Source organism: Mustela putorius, unplaced genomic scaffold (genome assembly GCF_011764305.1).
Source record: "Mustela putorius furo isolate JIRA1106 unplaced genomic scaffold, ASM1176430v1.1 tig00003863_pilon_pilon_pilon, whole genome shotgun sequence".
In the NCBI taxonomy this organism is placed as follows: Eukaryota; Metazoa; Chordata; class Mammalia; order Carnivora; family Mustelidae; genus Mustela; species Mustela putorius.
This window is the reverse complement of record NW_025422015.1, coordinates 5,438,533-5,459,204: the sequence shown is the minus strand read 5'-3', so window position 1 is coordinate 5,459,204 and position 20,672 is coordinate 5,438,533. Positions and strand designations below refer to the sequence as shown.

General features: G+C 34.3%; 1 protein-coding gene across 6 annotated transcripts in view; it reads left to right on the top strand.

The window, feature by feature from the left end:
* The window catches only part of SENP6 (SUMO specific peptidase 6), a 122,978-nt gene that overhangs the window by 74,291 nt on the left and 28,015 nt on the right, over nucleotides 1-20,672 (top strand). For 5 of the 6 annotated variants that reach the window (XM_013056275.2, XM_013056273.2, XM_013056272.2 and 2 more), the window contains 7 exons: nucleotides 4,920-5,152; nucleotides 8,238-8,408; nucleotides 15,039-15,072; nucleotides 15,470-15,664; nucleotides 16,664-16,890; nucleotides 18,176-18,285; nucleotides 18,433-18,549. In XM_013056275.2, the coding sequence (XP_012911729.1) occupies nucleotides 4,920-5,152; nucleotides 8,238-8,408; nucleotides 15,039-15,072; nucleotides 15,470-15,664; nucleotides 16,664-16,890; nucleotides 18,176-18,285; nucleotides 18,433-18,549 (1,087 nt within the window). The remainder of the gene's footprint in view (nucleotides 1-4,919; nucleotides 5,153-8,237; nucleotides 8,409-15,038; nucleotides 15,073-15,469; nucleotides 15,665-16,663; nucleotides 16,891-18,175; nucleotides 18,286-18,432; nucleotides 18,550-20,672) is intronic. The other variant, XM_013056276.2, reaches the window with a different exon arrangement.

Below are 20,672 nucleotides of genomic sequence, written 5' to 3'. Positions count from 1 at the left end.
TCTTTTTCCTGCCTTTAGACAAAGGTATATATATATGTGCATATGAAATGCAGTCCTGTTTGTAATAAATAGCCAAAGTCTGGCATCAGAAAGTAGTTGTATAAACTATAGCATACAGAGCTGTAAAAGGAGAGAAAGATCTCCCTTAATATTCTGTAGAGTGATTTCTAAGATCTTTAATAACATGAATAAAAGCAAGATACAGATCAGAGTGAGTATGTGCTGCCCTTTGTTTGTGAAGGGCAAGAGAATGAATATAAGGATTTTTTTTAATGGAAAGATATGTTTAAAAGTAGTTGGTTAGAACTAATTTTAAAAAGTAGTTGGTTAAAAGGGAGTAAACAATGTAGGAATTAGGGATAGATGTTAGATATTTCCAAACAAACTCTTTTTTTGTAGATTTGACTTTGGAGCCATGTAAATGTTTTATATGATTATAAAACAAAATTAAATTGGAAGTTTAAGAAAAATCAAAACCAAGATGAAACTAATGAACCTATTTATGTATCTAGTTGGTGGCTTGAACACACAGAATTATTTCGAATGAATTTAAATTAATACTGTGGCTATACATTCCTAATGTGATACATTTTAAGGTTAAGTAGAACTGCAAAGAAATCCTAAATGTACTTAGTAATATTGTTAGTAATAATACTGGTATCGTTACTTTTAAACACATATATTGATAAAGCAAATAAGCAATTGTATTATATATATGAAACTAAGATTTTTCAGTTTTAAAGAGTTGAAAAGTAAAATCAGAGAAGTAAAAATTATATAATTTTAAATTCAAATTGGAGATAATAGTGTGAGATTATTATAATGTATTCTCTTAAATATAATTGAACAATCCTAGTTCCCATATTTGTGTTTTTGAATACCATTTCTCACTAAAAAAAAAACTAGAACCTCCAGAGAAATGGCTGACTCCAAGTCCAGAGCAGGAGTCTGTTTAATAGATCTAGATCATCTTCTCACATCAGGAAGCATTGGAAACAGTCAAAAACGACTGTGGACATGTGAAAAGGACACAGGAGCTAAGAAGAAAGGGCTCCTACTGACCAATAATGGGACTATTTAGGTCACAAAAGGTATCGTGACTACTGTCTGTCAAATATGAAATTTGAAAATAAAATGAAAATGAAAATTGGAAATATGTCAAATATATTAAAATTAATTAGCTCATAATGGTGTCCCCTTTGGTCTCCCAAAAGAAGAAAAGCTCTCCCTTGGTTACCTTTGGAGGTTGCTTATTTAACTTTAAAAACGGTTAAATAAAAGGGGATAAAATTTTTAAAAATTTTTTAACCTGGGAAATATGTCAAGCTCTATTTTAATTTGATTCAGTGTAAAAACCTTAGCTCATACCAGTATATTAGCTTATTTTTCAAAAAGAACTCAGAGGTTCCTGGGTTGTTTAGTTGATCAAGTTTCCAAGTCTTGGTTTTGATTCAGGTCATGATCTCAGTCAAGGTCATGAACTTGAACCTGACATCAGGCTCCACGCTCAGAGTCTGCTTGAGATTTTCTCTGTCTCCCCCTGCCCTTCCACTTGTGCTCGCTCACTCTCAGATAAATAAATAAGTCTTAAGGGGAAAAAGAAGAGAACTCCATTTAAAAAATGATTACTCTGTGATGAGTGTCCAACCAGCATTCGGTTATGTTGGTGTTGGTATTTGATGAGTATTTTATGATGCATTTTAATGTTATACCAGTACAATATTAAATATTGTTAATGTCATTTGAATCTTTTCTAATGATGAGGTTTTTACATTTTAATGATTAGATATGAAGAAAGCTCTCACTAGGTAGTTACTGGGTACTATTACTGAGCCAAATGTTGTATAAGAAACTTACCATCCAGAGGAGATTTCTAGGATGAGAGAACTGGAAGTTAGTAAATAAGGCTAAGGTGATAAGAAAAAAACTAAATTTATGTGGTTTTGAGGTCCTCAAGTGGTTTACTATTTAAATCTTAACCTAGGACCATATCAGTCATGAATTAAAACCATAAAGCATAAATTTTCCCTCCCCTCCTCAAAAAAGGGGAAAAAAATGAAGACTAAGTATTTCCCATTAAAACATAGAGAAAAATGTTTTAAGAACATTTTGTATTAACAATAAAAAATAACTTTTATTGAATACTATATGCCTTACTTTCTGATAAAGGTATATTCACTAACCAATTTTGGTTTTTATAATCATGTGAGGTAGGCATGAATATATCCCATTTTATAAATGAGGCAGCCTAGGCTTAAGGAGATTAACTTCTTGATATTATATACTTAAGGACTGTTGGAGTTTAGATTTTAATAAAACAAGTTTTTCTGGTTTTAAAGTCTTCTTTCCTTATCTACTTAATCATTAAATTTATATTCCTATTAAAGTAGTTTATTGTAATGAAACTAATATTAGGTCCTGGGTGGTCAAATAAATAAAATATACAGTGTCTCAAGTAGTGCTGATAAGTTCAGTGTAGAAAAGTGAAGCAAGGTCCAAGGAATAGAGAGTGATAATTGTTAGGTGTCAAGATGAGGAAGGGTGCTATTTTGGTGGTAAAGGTAAAGGGTGCTAGATAGGTGGTAAAATAGACACCTTTGATAAAGTAACTTTTGAAGAGCCCCCGAATGAAGTAAGGAGAAGGGTGTGGTAAGAATGAAGTAAGAAGGATCTATAAGAACAAGATGGAGTATAAGCACAAAGATCTTGTATTAATTAATGTGCTTGGTTTGCCATTACAGAATACTGTAGACTGAGTAGCTTAAACAACAGATATTTATTTTCTCACGTTTCTGGAAGCTGGAAGTCCAAGATTAAGGTGCCATCACTTTGTAGACAGCCACCTCCTCACAGTGTCTTTACATGGCCTTTCTTCTATGCTTGCATGGAGAAATTCTGCATTTCTTCTTACTATAAGTACACCAGTCCTATTAGATTAAGGCTACACTTTTATGACCTCATTTAACATTTATTACCTTCTTACCGGCTATATCTCCAAATACAGTAACAGGGGGGTTAGAGCTTTAACGTATGAATTTTGAGGGGACACAACTTGTCCATCATAGATGCTGATGCAGAATCTTATGTATCACATAGAATGTATTCTATATATAGAATGAAATCAGCTATGAGAACAAGATTTTTAAGTATATGGTGTCTTTGCACACTTTCTGTTTGCTTTGCAAGTATGGTGTCATTGAGCACAATCCTCATTTATTTTAAGTTATTAAAACAAGAACTATGTAGTATAATTCTATCTGCTAAAGCATTGGGCCTTTAAATGGATTTTTTTTTATAGTGGATATAGAGGTTTTTAGTGTCTCTGAAGCACCATAAAAAAATATATATCAATAGAAGAGTTTGCTTCCCCTTTCATATGTATGTTTCTGTATTTTTTTTTTTGTAAATAAATGATGCAGTTCATGAACTTGTAAGCTTTTTTAAACATGTAAGCTTTTGCTTACATATGTCAGGCACTGTGCTAAAACCTTTTATGTATTAAATCATTTGTTCTTGTGACAATTCTTTGAAATAGGTGCCATATTTGACCCTAATTTTACAGAGAATAGAAACTGAGCTAAATAGTAAATGAAAAAACCCTGACTTTCAAATATGTATAAATCTGCTTAGACCTAGTAATCTGGCTTGTTAGGTTTTTTGTTAATAGTTCTGAAAAGATCCAGTTTATCATTTGCTTCTGAGACTAGGCAGCAAAATAAAAAAGACAAATGGAGTGATGCTGGGATTATGGTGTTCTGGGGCATGTGTATTATTCAAAAAATATTAACTAAACATTTACATGTGGGATTCTAAAAAAGAAAATTGCTTCTACGAGTTATATGTTCTTCAGTATATGATTTTTGAATTCTTTTTTTTCTCCAGGTGGTTTTTAGACTCAGGAAATATAGCAGTAAACAAGGCAGTGATTCTGCTCTCTCAAGTTTATATGTAGTGGAGAGAGAGCAAATAAACATCAACAACAACAAAAAAAAAAACAAAAGAAAATGTATATCATTTGTTGTGAATATGCCAAGTACCTATGTGCTTACTTTAAGTTGGGTAGTCAATCAAAAAGCTATTTGATGACAAAAATGCAAAGTATTAGGAGAATTACAGTCCAGACAAAAAGATGTTGTGAAGTTTGAGGAACAGAATATAAGTGGATGGTGTGCCTGGAGCAGAAAGAGGGGGAAATGGCATAGTGTAGGATAATTGAAGTAGGTAATGGCCAGATTATGTCCATTTATAAACCGTAATAAGGAGTTAGGGTTTGACTCAAGTGCATTGTGGGTGGCTCTTGGGAGTAATATAAAAATGGGTTTGATAAGACCAATAATGAGTAGCGAGTCTACGAGCAAATTCCCTTCTTAATATCTTCTCATGCCCACATTCATTTACTCCACAGAATTTACTGAGCAGTGCACACAGGTCCACATAGTCCCAAGGACCAATTATGATTTTAGTGATTTCCTGTGTGAAATAAAATTATTTAGTCACATGGAGTTTCAAATACATTTAAATGCATGCCATCTTTTAAACAATTTATATGCATATTATCTTCATTCTTGAGACTTTCTAGAACTCTGAAATAGATCTATGATAAACATTTAAATTTTGCTGTAACTTGTGTATATATCCTGTGTGGGTGATGGTAATGGACTACAGAATAATTACATGTTTATATATTCTATTTTAAAAAGCCAGTTTCTTATGCTGTCTTCATTTTTAATTGTCTCCAAATTTAATTTTTCATCAGATAGAATGGATTGTATCTTCATTTGTTTTTATTAATCTCAGTTCTGGAAGAGATCTGGAAGAGATCCAAAGCAAATTTGGTATCTTTCCCGCTTTGGTATAAATATTTACATATTTAACTGACAGAAATGAAATACCTGAAGTATTTAACATTTTCTTTATAGTAATTTTGTCCAGTGATGATGATGATGATGACAATGACAGGACTAACAGAAGAGAAAGCATATCTCCTCAACCTGCTGATTCAGCATGTTCTTCCCCAGCACCATCCACTGGAAAAGTAGAAGCAGCACTAAATGAAAATATCTGTAGAGTAGAGCATGAAATAAGAAGCATTCCAGCAGATTCAGAGTTAAATACAGTTACATTGCCAAGAAAAGCAAGAATGAAAGACCAGGTACTTTTCACATTTATTGACATTTATTCAGATTAAGTCCCCCCTTTGGAATGTAAATACTTTTTTAGAGGGAAATTTAACAATGTTATTAGGAGAAAAAGATAAATTATTCCTTAAGTGGGGCTTAAAATAATTGATTGGAAGATTATTTAAAAGAATATTAAAACATACAAAAATCAATTTAAGTTAAAAGCTTAAAATGTGAAAAATTCAACAAGAAGAAACAATACCAACTTTATAGTGAAATATAAGTATGAAAAGGTATATTTGTATAATCTAGTGGACCAGGGAGAAGTCATTTTTAACTTGGATATATTATACTATGATACTGTTTTGCTGTGTTTTATTTTACATTTTAATACATAAAAATTTCAAAATACTTAGGTGGCAAAAGATAAGAAATTATTTCAGTTAATGGATCTAGAAAGGAATGTTTATAATTTGTAATCTAAAGATAGAAAAAGACAAAAGGGGAAGAAAATTCAAATGAACTTAATAGTTTCAAAATTAATACAAAATTGATTAATATGGACTGCTGGCTAGACTCCAAGGGAAAGGGTGCTTTTCTGTTTTGCAGGTGGAAAAGAAAGTTGTTACAGTCTTTTGGGAACGCAATGATAAGAACATCTATTTAAAATTTTTGAGTGTGTAATGAATGACCAAAATATTCATTCCCTAAACTCAATCTCAAAAGAAACTTCTCACTACAGAGAGGGAATATCTAAGACTGTATATGTAAACGTTATTGGAATTGGCAAACAAATGCAAACACAATCTTGTTTATTAATATGGAAATGGCTGAAGAAATTGTGGTCTGTCTGTACTGTAGAGTGTTATGCAGCCATTGGCTAAGAATTAGAGCTGTATAAATGACTTTTAGGATTTCTATGTGGTATTGGTGGGTAGGAATACCAAGTTACAGAAATATATGCATATTTTCTTATTTTTATAAAAAGAACTTTTTTAAAAAATACTTTTATGTTAAAAGAAATTACATATGTATATACATATATCTGGAATTGTTACCAGTATAAAAATATGGAAACATACATTTGGTTGTTAAGATGGAAAACAAATGAGGGGCACCTGGTTGGATCAGTGGGTTAAAGCCTCTGCCTTCGGCTCAGGTCATGATCCCAGGGTCCTGGGATCAAGCCCCACATCGGGCTCTCTGCTCAGCAGAGAGTCTGCTTCTCCCTCTCTCTGCCTGTTGCTCTGCCTACTTGTGATCTCTGTCAAATAAATAAAATATTTAAGGAAAAAAAAAAGATGGAAAACAAATGAAAACAAAGTATCTATAATGATATAATGATGATAGAAGAATATGAATTGTTGTTTTTAATATAATTTTGGGAATGCTTTTTCAAGCATTTTAGCCAAGCAAAAATAGTAAATGAAGAGATGAATATATTTTATTGAATGGAAAGTACAGAACAGTTTACCAAAACACCAAAACTGAATTTGATAGATGATGAAGTATTGAAAATGAAATTAAAATATGTTTTGTTAACTGTCAGATTGTTGATAATTTTTAAGTATATAATACTGTTCATTTTAGTTAGTGTTTGAGAAATGGAAAAGTGGAGTGTGTAAATTGGTACAGCTATGTTGGAAGGCAATTTGGCAATACGTACATATACCATGATTCAGCTGCAAAAATGCTTGGAGAATAGTGTGTCATGGGGAAAGGTCAGAGAGAACTCACATGTCCAGTCTTAGGGGGGTTCAATTAAATAAATAATAGATTTCCATATGATGGAATGTGTGGGTGAACAGCTTTCAGACTGGCACAATGAACGATAAGGGATCTTGAATGCTCTTTTAGAGGCTTCTTGGAGGATATGGTCCACTCTCTTCTAGACTCAGTCTCTCCACTTTGGATTCAACTGGAGCAGCTCTTAAATTATGTGTTTATTATTTACCTAAATAACATTTCATTTGGAGAAATAATTCTGAAACTAAAGAAAAAAGCTTTTAAACCTCAGTAGGTTTCTATTAATAATTTGGGAAAATATTCATGATTAATCTGTTAATAAGCCTGAAAATGCAGTTTGCAGTAGTGTGTGTGTGTGTGTGTGTGTGTGTGTGTTTTGTTTTAATATGTGTTTTATGTCATACATCATAGAATGTCTCTAGGGGGACAGTGGGAGAATAATGTCTATCTCTATGCAGGAGATTTTTTTTTCTTGCTTTCTATTAAGACCATGTTTTAGTCTTATGATAATAAAATTTTTATCATAATTTCAGTACCATTAAATTATACACTCAAAATAATTTATTATGATTATTTTGCATGTGGAAGTGACTAGAACATAACAGATCAAGTACTTTAACATTTTCAAATATATAAAGAAGAATCCTTTTGTAAATAACCATTCCCCTAAATACCTGTTTTCTAAGAATTGCTGATTTAGGGATGCATGGATGGCTTATTCACTTAAGGGGCTGCCTTCTCAGCCCCCCTGCATCAGGCTTCCTGCTCAGCGGGGAGACTGCTTTTCCTTCTCCCTCTGCCCTTGCTCCCACACCCCCGCTCCACTTGTGGTCTCTTTTGCTCTTACCTGTCTCTCAAATAAATAAATAAAATCTTACCAAAAAAATTGCTGATTTAATCCAAACATTATAACCCCGCACTACCACTATTACTAGCCAGCTTTTTATCTAACATTTTACTGTGCATGAAGAACTGTGCTAAGCTGCTTGAATGCATTACCTCATTTGAATAGAGGCTCTTAATATTTTACAGTTTAGGAAATCAAACCTTAAGGAGTTACTATTGTTTTAAAAGTCAGATAATTAAAAGATGGTATAGCTATGATTTGAACCTAGGCAGTTTGATTCCCAAATTACCATTTCTCAGTGCTGTGCTCCTAATGGAATTTCATGTAATGACTAGGTAAGGTATAGCTGAACGAAATAGGAATGATTTCCTTTATATGAAATTAATAAATATTTATTCCCCTGTTGAAGTAAAATCTTTTGATAATTACATTTTTTATGTTGCATCTTCTTTGCATATGTGTACTTAGTTTTGCAGCGTTGTTTTAGTTGCTTAATTAAGTGAAAACGTTTTTTTCTTTTTCAGTTTGGTAATTCTATTGTCAGCACACCTCTAAAACGTCGTAAAGTGACGTCTCAAGAAACTTTAGTTGATCCTGTATCTTTAAGCTGCCAAAGTTCCTTTGACAGTGTCATTTTAAACTGTCGAAGTATACGAGTAGGAACACTCTTCCGGCTATTAATAGAGCCTGTAATTGTAAGTACATTCTTAAGCTTTTTACTGTACCAATTATGAGATTCAAAATTCCATAGCTAAGGCTAAATATAATATTTTAAAATTTGTAAATTAAAATCTTTAACTTAATAGGATATTAAAAATTATTTTGTTAAGATTTCAAATTGCTCTAAGAGAATATAGACAAGTATAAACAGCTCCTCACAATAAAAGTCAATGGGTAAAAACTTGTAATGTTCAAGGTAGTACATACTCATCACAGAAAGATAATTATTCTTACTAAGTTAGAAAACCAGTATGTTACTGTTTTATTCTCATGCCAGCTCACTCCATGAAAAGAGTATTTCTTTCTTTTTTTTTTTTTTTTTAAGATTTTATTTATTTATTTGTCAGAGAGAGAGAGACCCTGAGAGAGGGAACACAAGTAGGGGGAGAGGGGGAGGGAGAAGCAGGCTTCTTGCTGAGCAGGGAGCCCGATGCCATAGCTTGATCCCAGGACCCTAGGATCATGACCTGAGCTGAAGACAGATGCTTAATGACTGAGCCACCCAAGCGCCCCAAAAAGAGTATTTTAAAGAACAATGAGAGAAAGAAGGATTCTAAAGCTTTGGGGGCTGCCAAAAAATGTCTCATAGCATTAAGAGTCTTAGAAGTAGATTATTGGAATACATTGCCACCAGAGAGACATTGTGCTTTTGGACTAGTTTGGTGTCCATGAAGCCCAAAGGACTTGTCATACCTGTTAATTCTGCTGCCACCAGTCTAATTCAAATACATATTTTCTATTTGAAATTTTAATACATAACATTTAACCAGCATTAACCAGCCTTTTTAGTCATTTTTCTTTTTTCCAATGTATTCTACACATTATTGGTGGATTAATCTTCCTATAGCACTGCACTTAGTTTGTACCTTTTATTTTATAATGACTTAACTTTATGTCCCCAAATACCTGTTTTCGTCTATTCTTTCAAACACAGTCCCCTAGTATTATTTCTTTTTCTTTTCCTTTCCTTTTTTTTTTTTTTTTAAGATTTTTTAAAATTTATTTGACAGAGATCACAAGTAGGCAGAGAGGCAGGCAGAGAGAGAGGAAGGGAAGCAGGCTCCTGGCTGAGCAGAGAGCCCGATGCAGGACTGCAATCATGACCTGAGCCAAAGGCAGAGGCTTTAACCCACTGACCCACCCAGGTGCCCCCCAGTATTATTTCTTATACATAAAGCAGAGTCTTTAAGAACATATATTGTATTATATATGAAAAGTTATAAGGTAGTTTTATTATTATTTAAATTATGGTAAGTAGTAGTTATTTATTTTCTAGGAGTCATAATTTCGGGGTACAATATGATCGAAGGAAGAAAAAGACCTATAAGTTAGTATAGGAGAAAATGAACTATGGACCTGATTTCTTACTTAGAGCAAAGCTGTATGGGAAGCCTGATTTTTTTTTTTTTTAAGTCATTAACTCTAGCTTCTCAGCATTAAAAAAAGTACCCCAGTACTGTTGTAACATACATCAAGCTTGTCAGGGATTTATGAAATTTGTTTTGTTACAAGTCCTCATATTATAGATTATCTTTCCTGGTTTCTGTCCATCAACAAAAATATCATTCTAAGTCAAAATACCTCAAAAGTTCTCAGGGATCCCCTGTAGGTTTTATGGCTTTTCCCCATATTAACACTGTTATTCAGAACTTTCCAATATCATAAAGTTTTGCTGATAATTTAGACATTTAGTTGAAAGTTGCATTTTTAGTCTTAAGGCTACGTAACAAGAACTGCACTGGGGCGCCTGGCTGGCTCAGTTTGTAAAACATGTGACACTTGATCTAGGATTTAAGGTCTTCTCTCCACGCATCTTAGAGATCGCTTAAAAAAAAAAAAAACTACATTAAAATTGGAGTGAAACGTTTTTTACATGAAAGTTGCATGTTAGGTTATATATGATCTAGTGAAGGGAACTAACTTCATGAATTTATTTTAAGAAATAAAAGACAAGGGACGCCTGGGTGGCTAAATGGGTTAAAGCCTCTGCCTTCCGGCTCCCGTCGTGATCCCAGGGTCCTGGGATCAAGCCGCACAGCAGGCTCTCTGCTCTTCCGGGAGCCTGCTTCCCCCTCTCTCTCTGCCTGCCTCTCTGCCTACTTGTGAACTTTGTCAAATAAATAAATAAAATCTTTTTTTAATAAAATCTTAGAAAACAAAATTTTTTTTAATTTTAAAAAATAAAGGCAGTATATAGAATATAAAATGTGTTCATACGGGTTTTTTTTTTAAATGCTAAGTGAAATATCTCAGCCAATAAATAGTTGTGTTTAAAATGTGGAATATTGTAATCTGTGGTATTAAATTTCCTTGTACCATGGAATTGTTCCAGAGAACATTTATTGATGAAGTATAATTAATTTGTAATTTCTTCAAATAACGTATTAAAAATAAAGATGATTTGGGGCACCTGGGTAGCTAACCACTTAAGCATCAATTCTTCATTTTGGCCCAGGTCATGATCTCAGGATCATGGGATTGAGCCCTGCATCAAGCTCCAAGCTGGGCATGGAACCTGCTTTGAATTCTCTACCTACCCCCACCACACCTCTCTTCACTCTCTTTCTCTAAAAAAAATTTTTTTTAAGTAAAAGATGAGGGACACCTGGGTGGCTCAGTTGTTAAGCATCTGCCTTTGGCTCAGGTCATTATCCCAGAGTCTTGGGATCCATACCTGTATTGGGCTCCCTGCTCAGCGGGAAGCCCTGCTTCTCCCTCTCTCACTCTCTCTGCTTGTGTTCCCTTCTTGTTGTGTTTCTGTCTATAAAATAAATAAAATCTTTTAAAAAAATTAAAGATGATTTGACGTTTTCTTCCTGAATATAACTTCCTTAGGTTTTATAATGAAATGATTTACCTGCCATGTCATCGTTATTCTCAGATTTTAAATGTTTTATTGTTTTATGCACTTTATCAAATCTCATTTATTATTGGGTAATTTAATTATTTTAAATTCATTCATTGGAAAAATTGATACTATCTAGAAGTGCCAATTTTAAATCTTTTTATTGTGTTTTTATTCTTTTTTTAAAGATTTATTTGAGAGGACAGAGAGCATAAGTGGGGGAGGAGGAGAAGCAGAGGGAGAGGGAGAAGCAGAGTCCTCAGTGAACAGGGAGCCCAATGGCAGGCTCGATTCCAGGACTCTGGGATCATGATGTGAGTCAAAGGCAAGCATTTAAGTCACCCAGGTGCCCCTGTTATGCTATGTTATATTGTTTTATTCTTAAGTAAGCTCTCTATACACATTGTGGGCTGTACTTAGGACCCTGAGGTCAAGAGTCACATACTCTACCAAGTGGGCTAGCCAATTTTATTTTAAAAGTAGTGCCTTTAAATGTAAATACTTTGTTTTACAGGGAAATTGCTTACATTACTAGGAATACCCTATATACTCAAATATAATTCAATTCCTCATTTTTCCAGTGAGAAAATTGAGAAGATCTAAAATGAAGGTTTCACCTAACTTAAATTTAGAAATTCTTGAAGATGATGGTGAAATAGCTTAGTGTCTACTTGTAATTTAGTTACACACAAATTTTTACATGACAGATACTTAGACATGCTTCTTTTTCTTTTTACATCTCATATGCCAGTGTTATTTAAATGCTTCCATTTTAGTGTTTATGTCATCCTTATTGCTGCTTTTTGAGTCATCTGACATAATTTTTAAAGCATATAACTTCAGCTTCCATGTATGTTGGAATGTTCCCAAGCTGCAAGTTAGGTGTCCCCATTTAACATACTATCTTCAGACAGGTTTTAGAAGGTATGTTTTGTGACATGCTAGACTTTGCAGTTGTAATAATTACTAAATTTATTTTATATTTCTTTGCTTCCTTTTTCTACATTGTGAAAATTTTTAAAGAGTTGAAATAATGCTCCTAAAACTCCCAGCTAGATTCTGCCATTAGCATTTTACTAAATTTGCTTTTCATGTATCTGTTAATCTTTCCATATATCAATCCAACTTACTTATTTTTAAGTAGGCTCCACACCCAGTGTTGATCTTGAACTCACAACCGTGAGGTCCAAGAGTTGCATGCTCTACCAAATGAGCCAGGCCAATTATGTCCAAAGTCTAGAGTGTTCAATTAATTAGTTAATTTTTTAAAAAATATTTTATTTATTTATTCGACAGAGATCACAAGTAGGCAGAGAAGCAGGCAGAGAGAGAGAGAGAGGAGGAAGCAGGCTCACTGCTGAGCACAGAGCCCGATGCGGGACTCGATCCCAGGACCCTGAGATCATGACCTGAGCCGAAGGCAGCGGCTTAACCCACTGAGCCACCCAGGCGCCCTGATTAGTTAATTTTTAAATTTCAGTGAACATATAGTGCAATATTAGTTTCTGAAGTAGAGTTCAGTGATTCATCACTTACATAAAACACCCAGTGCTTATCACAAGCCCTCTTTAATACTTATCTCCTGTCTAGCCCATCTCCCACCCACCTCCCTCCATCAATACTCAGTTTGTTTTCTATTGTTAAGAGTCTTTTGTGGTGGGTTGCCTGGTTGGCTCAATCAGCTAAGCATCTGCCTTCTGCTGGGGTTGTGATCGTGGGGTCTTTGGATCGATCCCCATGTTGGGCTCCCTGTTCAGCAGGGAGTCTGTTTTTCCATCTCCCTCCTCTTCTTCCTCCCCTCATGATGTCTCTCTCTCAGATAAATAAAATCTTAAAAAAAAAAAAAAAAGTTTCCTGTGGTTTGGGGGCACCTGGCTGGCTCAGTTGATTAAGCATCCGATTTCAGATTTCATATCAGGTCATGATTTCAGGGTTGTGGGTGTGGAGCCTGCTTAAGATTCTTAAGATTCTTTCTCTTTCCTTCTGCCTCTATTACCCCTCTCATTCTCGCTCTTAAAAAAGAAAAAAAAAGTTTCTTTATGGTTTGTTTCCCTGTCCTTTTTTTTCTTTTCCCCTTTCCCATATGTTTATCTGTTTTCTTCTTTAATTCCACGGGAGTGAGTCATAGGGTTATTTATCTTTCTCTGACTTATTTGACGTAGCATAATACACTCTAGCTCTATCCATGTCATTGCAAATGGCCTCCAATTTATTTTTAAATGCATTTTGAAATTCTTGTTTATGTTTTCATTCTCTTAACACACACAGTGAGTATTAATTCGGGATGTAGTGGGATGTCTTCTGGATGTTAAAAATCTAGTTAGAAAATCACCTTTTAGGGGCGCTTGGGTGGCTCATTCAGTTAAGCAGCTGCCTTCTGCTCAGATCATGATCCCAGCATTCTGGGATCAAGCCCAACATCCCCCACATCGGGCTCCCTGCTCAACGGGGAACCTGCTTCCCCCTCTCCTCCAGCTAGTGCTCTCTATCACTATCTCTGTCTCTCACTCTTAAATAGATAAAATATTTTAAAATCACCTTTTAGACTACCAATAATAACTGATTGAGGCAAGATATCCAGTGGATTCTAAAGCCATTAGCAGAAAGGTTATTAGGGAACAGGATATTCATAAGCTTTCAAGTATCTCTCCACAGATTACTATTCAATTACTAAGAGAAAAGTATATCTTAACAGCGGAAAGACCTGGCACATTGTCTTTGCCAAGTGATTAAGTTTGTATCAGTAATGGGACAGCCTGACATCATATCCCTTCCAGTATGATGTAGTAGGAGGTACAAAACATCACCTGTATGCTGTATTAGGTAGAAATGTTGTGGCCTGAATTTTACAATGAGGCAACACAAGTTCAAGATGTATATTTTGCAGAACCTAGCCTGGATTCTTCAAAGGTCATGTTATGAAGAACAGAAGAAGGCATATTTCTGGTCCTGACAGGGGTAGACAAAAGAGACAAATGTAACCTTGACAGAATCATGGATTGGAAAAGTTAAAACACAATAAAAGGGATGCTTGGGTGGTTCAGTCAGTTAAGCATCTGAATTTGGCTCAGGCCATGATCCCAGGGTCTGGGGATTGAGCCACTTGTTGGGTTCCCTGCTCAATGGGGAGCCTGCTTCTCCCTCTCCTGCTCCTACTGCTTGTGCTCTGTATGTCAGTTAAATAAATAAAATCTTAAAGTAAAATGAAACACAATAAAGAACAATTTTGAATAACTGGGAAAGTTTGAATAAGAAGTGTATGTTGGATAGAGTTAATCTTGGTTTTCTTAGGTGTGGTAATGCTGTCTTGGTTGTGTAGGAGAATGTCATTCTTGGAAGATAGATGCTGAAGGATTTGGGGTTGGAATATCATGATGCCCTCTGCTTGTTTTATGCTGGTTTAACAAAGGGAGATGTGTATGTACATAGAGTAATGGGGAGTAGGTGTGGCAAAGTTTTAATAGTGAATCTAGGTAAGGAGTATTCAGGATTTTGTTGTAATATTCAGTCAACATCTCTTTGAAGTTCTAAGAAATAAACCGATAATGTAAGAAATGTTCTAAGTGCTTGAATAAAAAGGTGAAACTTGCCTTTCTGAAAGACAATTTGGCATGGAGGGGGGATTCTTCATATTTAAGTACATGGTAGATGGTTTCATTTTTTTTGCCCTCTGTAGCCTCTCAAATAATGTGTCATTTAGGGTATTTGTAGCAAAATCTTCGTAAGTCTATGATTGGTACTAATTTATCTTAATTTTTAGTTTTGTTTAGATTTTATCAAGATACAGCTAGAAGGTAAGTTGTTTTATGTCTTTTTACTCACTAAAGCTTTATTTACAATAAAACACTTTGCAGGAATAAAATATTAAATGATATTCATAGAGTTCATGAAGATGATTCATTATTACATATCTCTTAACAAAGGGCTTGTATTTTAATAGTGTAATTTTTATTTTGTAAAATCATAAAACCTGTGTTTAATTTTAGAAGTATACTTCTTTAGAATCCTCTTCATTTGGAAAACATGTAGAAGCTTCTTTAAGATAGTTCTAAAGATTTTTCATTTCTCACGACTCAATATTTTTAGAGCTTAGCAAATATGTGGTTAACTTTAAATTTGTGTTTCCTTAGTTTCCTCCATTCATGATTTTAAGAATTGATTCCTTTTCTAATTTCATTTATTTTCCCCCAGAACCAGAAAATGAGCCTGTAGGGATTACTTTAAATACCTCTGATCTAACTAAATGTGAATGGTGTAATGTCCGAAAATTACCAGTTGTGTTTCTTCAGACAATACCAGCAGTTTATCAAAAGCTGAGCATGCAACTGCAAATGAATATGGAGGATAAAGTTTGGAATGATTCTAAGGGAACAAATAAATTAACAAGTAAGTTTTGTAGAACACCTTTTAATAATACAGTGCATTGTATAGCACAGTGTGAGTGTGCTTTAATAGATGCCTTAGATGTGTATTATCTACAGTCCTTACAGTGATCTTGTAAGAATAATTATGTATCTATATTTATATACATATAATATAATTACCATTTTATAAATGAGGGGAAAAGCCCACATAAAGTGGAATTTCTAAAGGTGAAACCCAGGTTTACCCATTCAGAAAGTTTTCAAAATGGGTTAAAACTCAAAAAAGGTTTGCATTCCTTATTTTAACACTGTAATCTGAGTAAAAATGAAAATTTTTAATGCACTGGTAGGAGTACTAAGTGTAAATCAACCATATAATTCTAGAATCCTTGAAACATCTTGAATAGGATGGCTCCTGTAATAAGTCTCCATCCTCTGCAATAATAGATGGTGTTCTCCAAATTGCTTCCCTTCGCTTCTAATGTTTATGACATAGCATGACTAATTGTAAAGTAAATACTTTTCAGCAGTAATTGCTGCTTTAGCTTAATGATGAATAAATGGTAGCTGCAATACTCGGTACATTAGTGAACAATAGTTTTTTATTTGTTTGTTTATTTGTTTTCAGTTAAGTTCTCTAGAGCTATTAATAAACCTGGCAGTTTCTTATTTGTGTTTGACAAAAATGTTAATTGAAATATACTTAAAACTATATATGGATCTTATTAGATGAAATGTATTAGTTACATCCATGAATAGATTTGTTCTTAAATTTGCTGCTAGGGTAATATATTCTGGTTCCTTTTGGTTAATAACTTTTAGGTGACATTGTTAGGTGACACTGTCGCTGGTCTTTATTCGAGTATTTGTTACATAGCCACTGTATATCAAACAGTAATTTGAACATTTACACCAGATTTCTGGTGATACCCTTGGAAACAAGTAGTTGTTACTCTTTTTCTAATATTTATTTGCCCTTTCTTTTTCTTTTATACTTAAAGTTATATTGATTTCTTTTCAGATTTGGAAGAACAGTACATAATCTTAATTTTTCAAAATGGCCTTGATCCTCAGGCAAATATGGTATTTGAAAGTATCATTACTGACATTGGCATAAAGAATAATGTGTCCAATTTTTTTGCGAAAATTCCCTTTGAAGAAGCCAATAGCAGACTTGTTGCCTGTACAAGAACCTATGAAGAGAGCATCAAAGGAAGTTGTGTGCAAAAAGAAAACAAAATTAAAAATGTAATTATGTTTTTAAGTTTTTTAAATAATGGGTAGCTTTAAAGTGAAATATGTTTCATTATCATACTGCTCATTTTGGAGTTAGATCTTTTTAATTCCATTTCAGAATCATTTGCTTTTATATGTGATTTGTAAACTGTGTGTCAAAATATTAATGGCGGGTAGGTGACTTGTGACACATAGAGTACTTGGTATAAGTTTCAGAAGCAGTGTTAGTTCCTTTCCATACTGTATTCTTACCTTTTAATCTTTTCTTTCTCTCTCATCCTTTTTTCTCCACCCCCCGCCCCCACTCTGAATATATACTGCTATATTCAAATTGATTGTTACTCTTAAATTTGGTAGTGGTTCCCAGTGATGCCGTTGACTTCAATACAGATAAAGGAATTTTGGTCCTTGATGTACATTTATACGTAACATGTGCATACATGGTTGACAAAGAATACAAGCCATTTGATTGTGACTGTCAACATATGTATCCATTTCTAGAATAACTAATCATATAGTGTGTAACTCTGAAGCCAAAAGCTGTGTACTCTTACAACAGAGAGTACAACATTAAATAAAACAAATTTGTCCCCTAACCCAGCAACTGAATTTTACTGACTTAATTTATTTAGAAGTACTTAAAATTTTTCATCCTGCCTAAAAATTGGAAATAGGGCTATCAAGCTGAGCAAGGTCTCACCAGAGAAGAGCTATTCACACAGTTAGTGGGTTAACGAAAAGAACAGAAGAAAGGGGAACCATTCCTCTTCTTTTGCAGAACTTGCCTCAAGAGGTTATTGATAAGGAAGAAAAGAGCAACTGAAGCCATAACACAGCTGTGATAGAATAAAATTTCAATGCAAGGTTCTTTCTTAAGGACTTCTTCATTCTGGGGAACTGAAGCTCATTGGACTATATTCCCCGAGCCTCTGCTCTCATACCCCATGGATTGCCTAATCATTGAACTTAGGAAGGGCTCCACTCCCAGAATCAGAAACCACTATATCTGTTCTTTGGATTTACAAATATAATTTCATCAGGATGATAGAGATCATAGACAAGATAGCAGTACACCATTGTTACAATAATTGGAAGAATATCACTGTTCTAGAAACTACACACACAAAGAATATAGGCCCTGGTTTTGCCTGTTTCTAATTTTTAATTGTTAAAAATCATATATACTTTTAAAATTCACATTTAAAAATTTTTTTTTAACTGTATTCTTGCCTTGTGCTTGCTTTTTTATTGAAAAATTTCCCAGTTGATTTTGTAAACTGATAATTTCCTTTACCAGGTGTCCCTTGAATCTAAAATACAACTTAAAAACAAGCAAGAATTCCAGTTTTTTGATGATGATGAAGAAACTGGAGAGAATCATACCATCTTCATGGGCCCTGTAGAAAAGTGAGAGTATTGATTTACGTTTGTGATGCTCTTAAATATGTTTTCTTTTTTATTACATTTCAATTACGTACACACACACACTTGCTCATTTGCTTGTGTTTTTTGTGTTTTGTTTTGTTTTGTTTTAACTTTGTTTATTTTGTACAGGTTGATAGTATATCCACCACCTCCAGCTAAGGGAGGTATCTCTGTTACTAATGAGGACCTGCACTGTCTAAGTGAAGGAGAATTTTTAAATGATGTTATTATAGACTTTTATTTGAAGTAAGTTAATTTTCTACCTTCTTTAAGCATATCTTTTAACATTCTGTAGTGTTTATCTTTGTTTTCTAGAATCAAAACTGTTTGGGTTTTGAATTCTATCACTGCAACTTATTGTGTGATGTTTGGGAAATTATTTAATGTCTCTACCTGTGTTTTCTCATAAAAAAAGTGAGAAGAGTAGTAACATCTAAAAGGGTATGAGAATTAAATAATACAGGTCAAGCATTAAGAAAACACTAGGCCCATGCAGCATGTTCGTAAATGCTAGCTTATTGTATTGTTTTTGTTATACTATTTTAGGCCTTTAAAAAATTGTTAGTACTGTAGGTAATAAACTATTGAGCAAGCACAAAAGTATGATTTTACTTGATATTTAGTGCCAGCTATGTACCACATACTGTGATAGAAATTTATGGTCTTATAGGGAACACAAATACGGGATTAAACATTGACAGAAGTATTAACGTGATATAGATGCAGCAGCAAAACAGTGCTTCATTCTCTTTGGGGGTTGGAAAATAGAAGGGACCAAGTTTCTTTCCTGGAAGAGCTTACATCATGACCCAGTATACACATGCATATACATGTATGTGCAGTGTGTTTATACATGTATAAATTTGTATGTGTTTACTGGTTTGTGATATAAAATGAGTGTGTATATGAAACAAAACAGAACTATCAGTGTATCCAGCACTTGCCAGCATTTTCTAGTTTATTCAAATGTATTTCATAAAACTTTTTTTTTTTTTTTTTTGAACTGGTTGTTGAAAGCTGCTGAATTGACTTCATAACCTACTAATGGTTGCAGCCAGCCATTTGGGGAAAAGAGTACATTGTTACAAAGAGTAAAAGGTTTTGATCAGAGATGTGGTATCATAATTGAGCTTTCCTTAAGATCATTTTTTTTTTTAAAGATTTTATTTATTTATTTGACAGAGAGAGAGCACAAGTAGACAGAGAGACAGGCAGAGAGAGAGAGAGAGAGAGAGAGAGGAAAGCAGGCTCTCCACTCAGCAGAGAGCACGATGCGGGACTCGATCCCAGGACCCTGAGATTATGACCTGAGCCAAAGGCAGTGGCTTAACCCACTGAGCCACCCAGGCGCCCCTCCTTAAGATCATTCTGACAAGAATTATTGTTGATGTCTAGATGAGGGATGATTTAAGGAAATTTAATTAAGGTGATACAAGAAGCCTGATTAAGGGACACTGGTTGGCTCAGCTGGTTCCAACTCTTGATTTCAGCACAAGTCTTGATCTCAGAGCTGTAAGTTCAAGCCCCACCTTGGACTCCATGCTGAGCATGGAGCCTACTTTAAAAAAAAAAAAGTCTCATTAAGGCATTTTAATTAGAGTGGAAAGGAAATAAATGTTTTTTTTTAAGAGGTAGAGTTGGCAGGTAACTCCTAGCTTTCTGACTGGTGAGACCTGCGAAATGATTTTGTCACTGAGTGTGAAGCAATGAACAAAAACAGAACAGGTTCGTTGGAGGAAGGGATGAGTTTGCTTTTAGATGGTTGTGATACAACAAAAGGGACAGTGCCAGTAAACAACTGAGTATATGGTTCTGGAGTTCATTTGAGTTCTGGCCTGGAGACATATAGAATTAGGAGGCTTTATTTTGCAAGTGGTAGTTTAATTAATAGAATGGGTAAAATTGCTTAGGTAGAAATACAGAATGAGAAAAAGAGCTATAAAGGACAGAATCTCGAGAGTTAGGGAAGAAAGAGATTCTCATGATTAAATTCTGAAGGATTTGAGAGGTAAGAAGAGAAATCCATAGTTGGCTATGCCATGAAATTGAAGGGAGTTGAAAGCTTTAAAGGAGGATACATTAAGTGGGTTCTGTACAGCAGAGGTTAGGGCAGATAAAGGCTCAGAATAACTTTAAGGTTCCAGGGACCCTGAACTAATACCAGTCAAATGTTGACCTGGACTTCTACCCTAGTCCCTGGGGGATAATGAGATACTCATTTCTCTCTGTCTAGCAGAGATGGTGTCAGTGAAGGTCTAGTGGGGAGACTTCCATCCTTACTTGTAACACAGAGCCCCTCTGTCTCTCATAATAGTGGCCTAGTAGAGAACCTGAACTTCCATCCCCACTGGCAGTAATGAGGTGGAGCC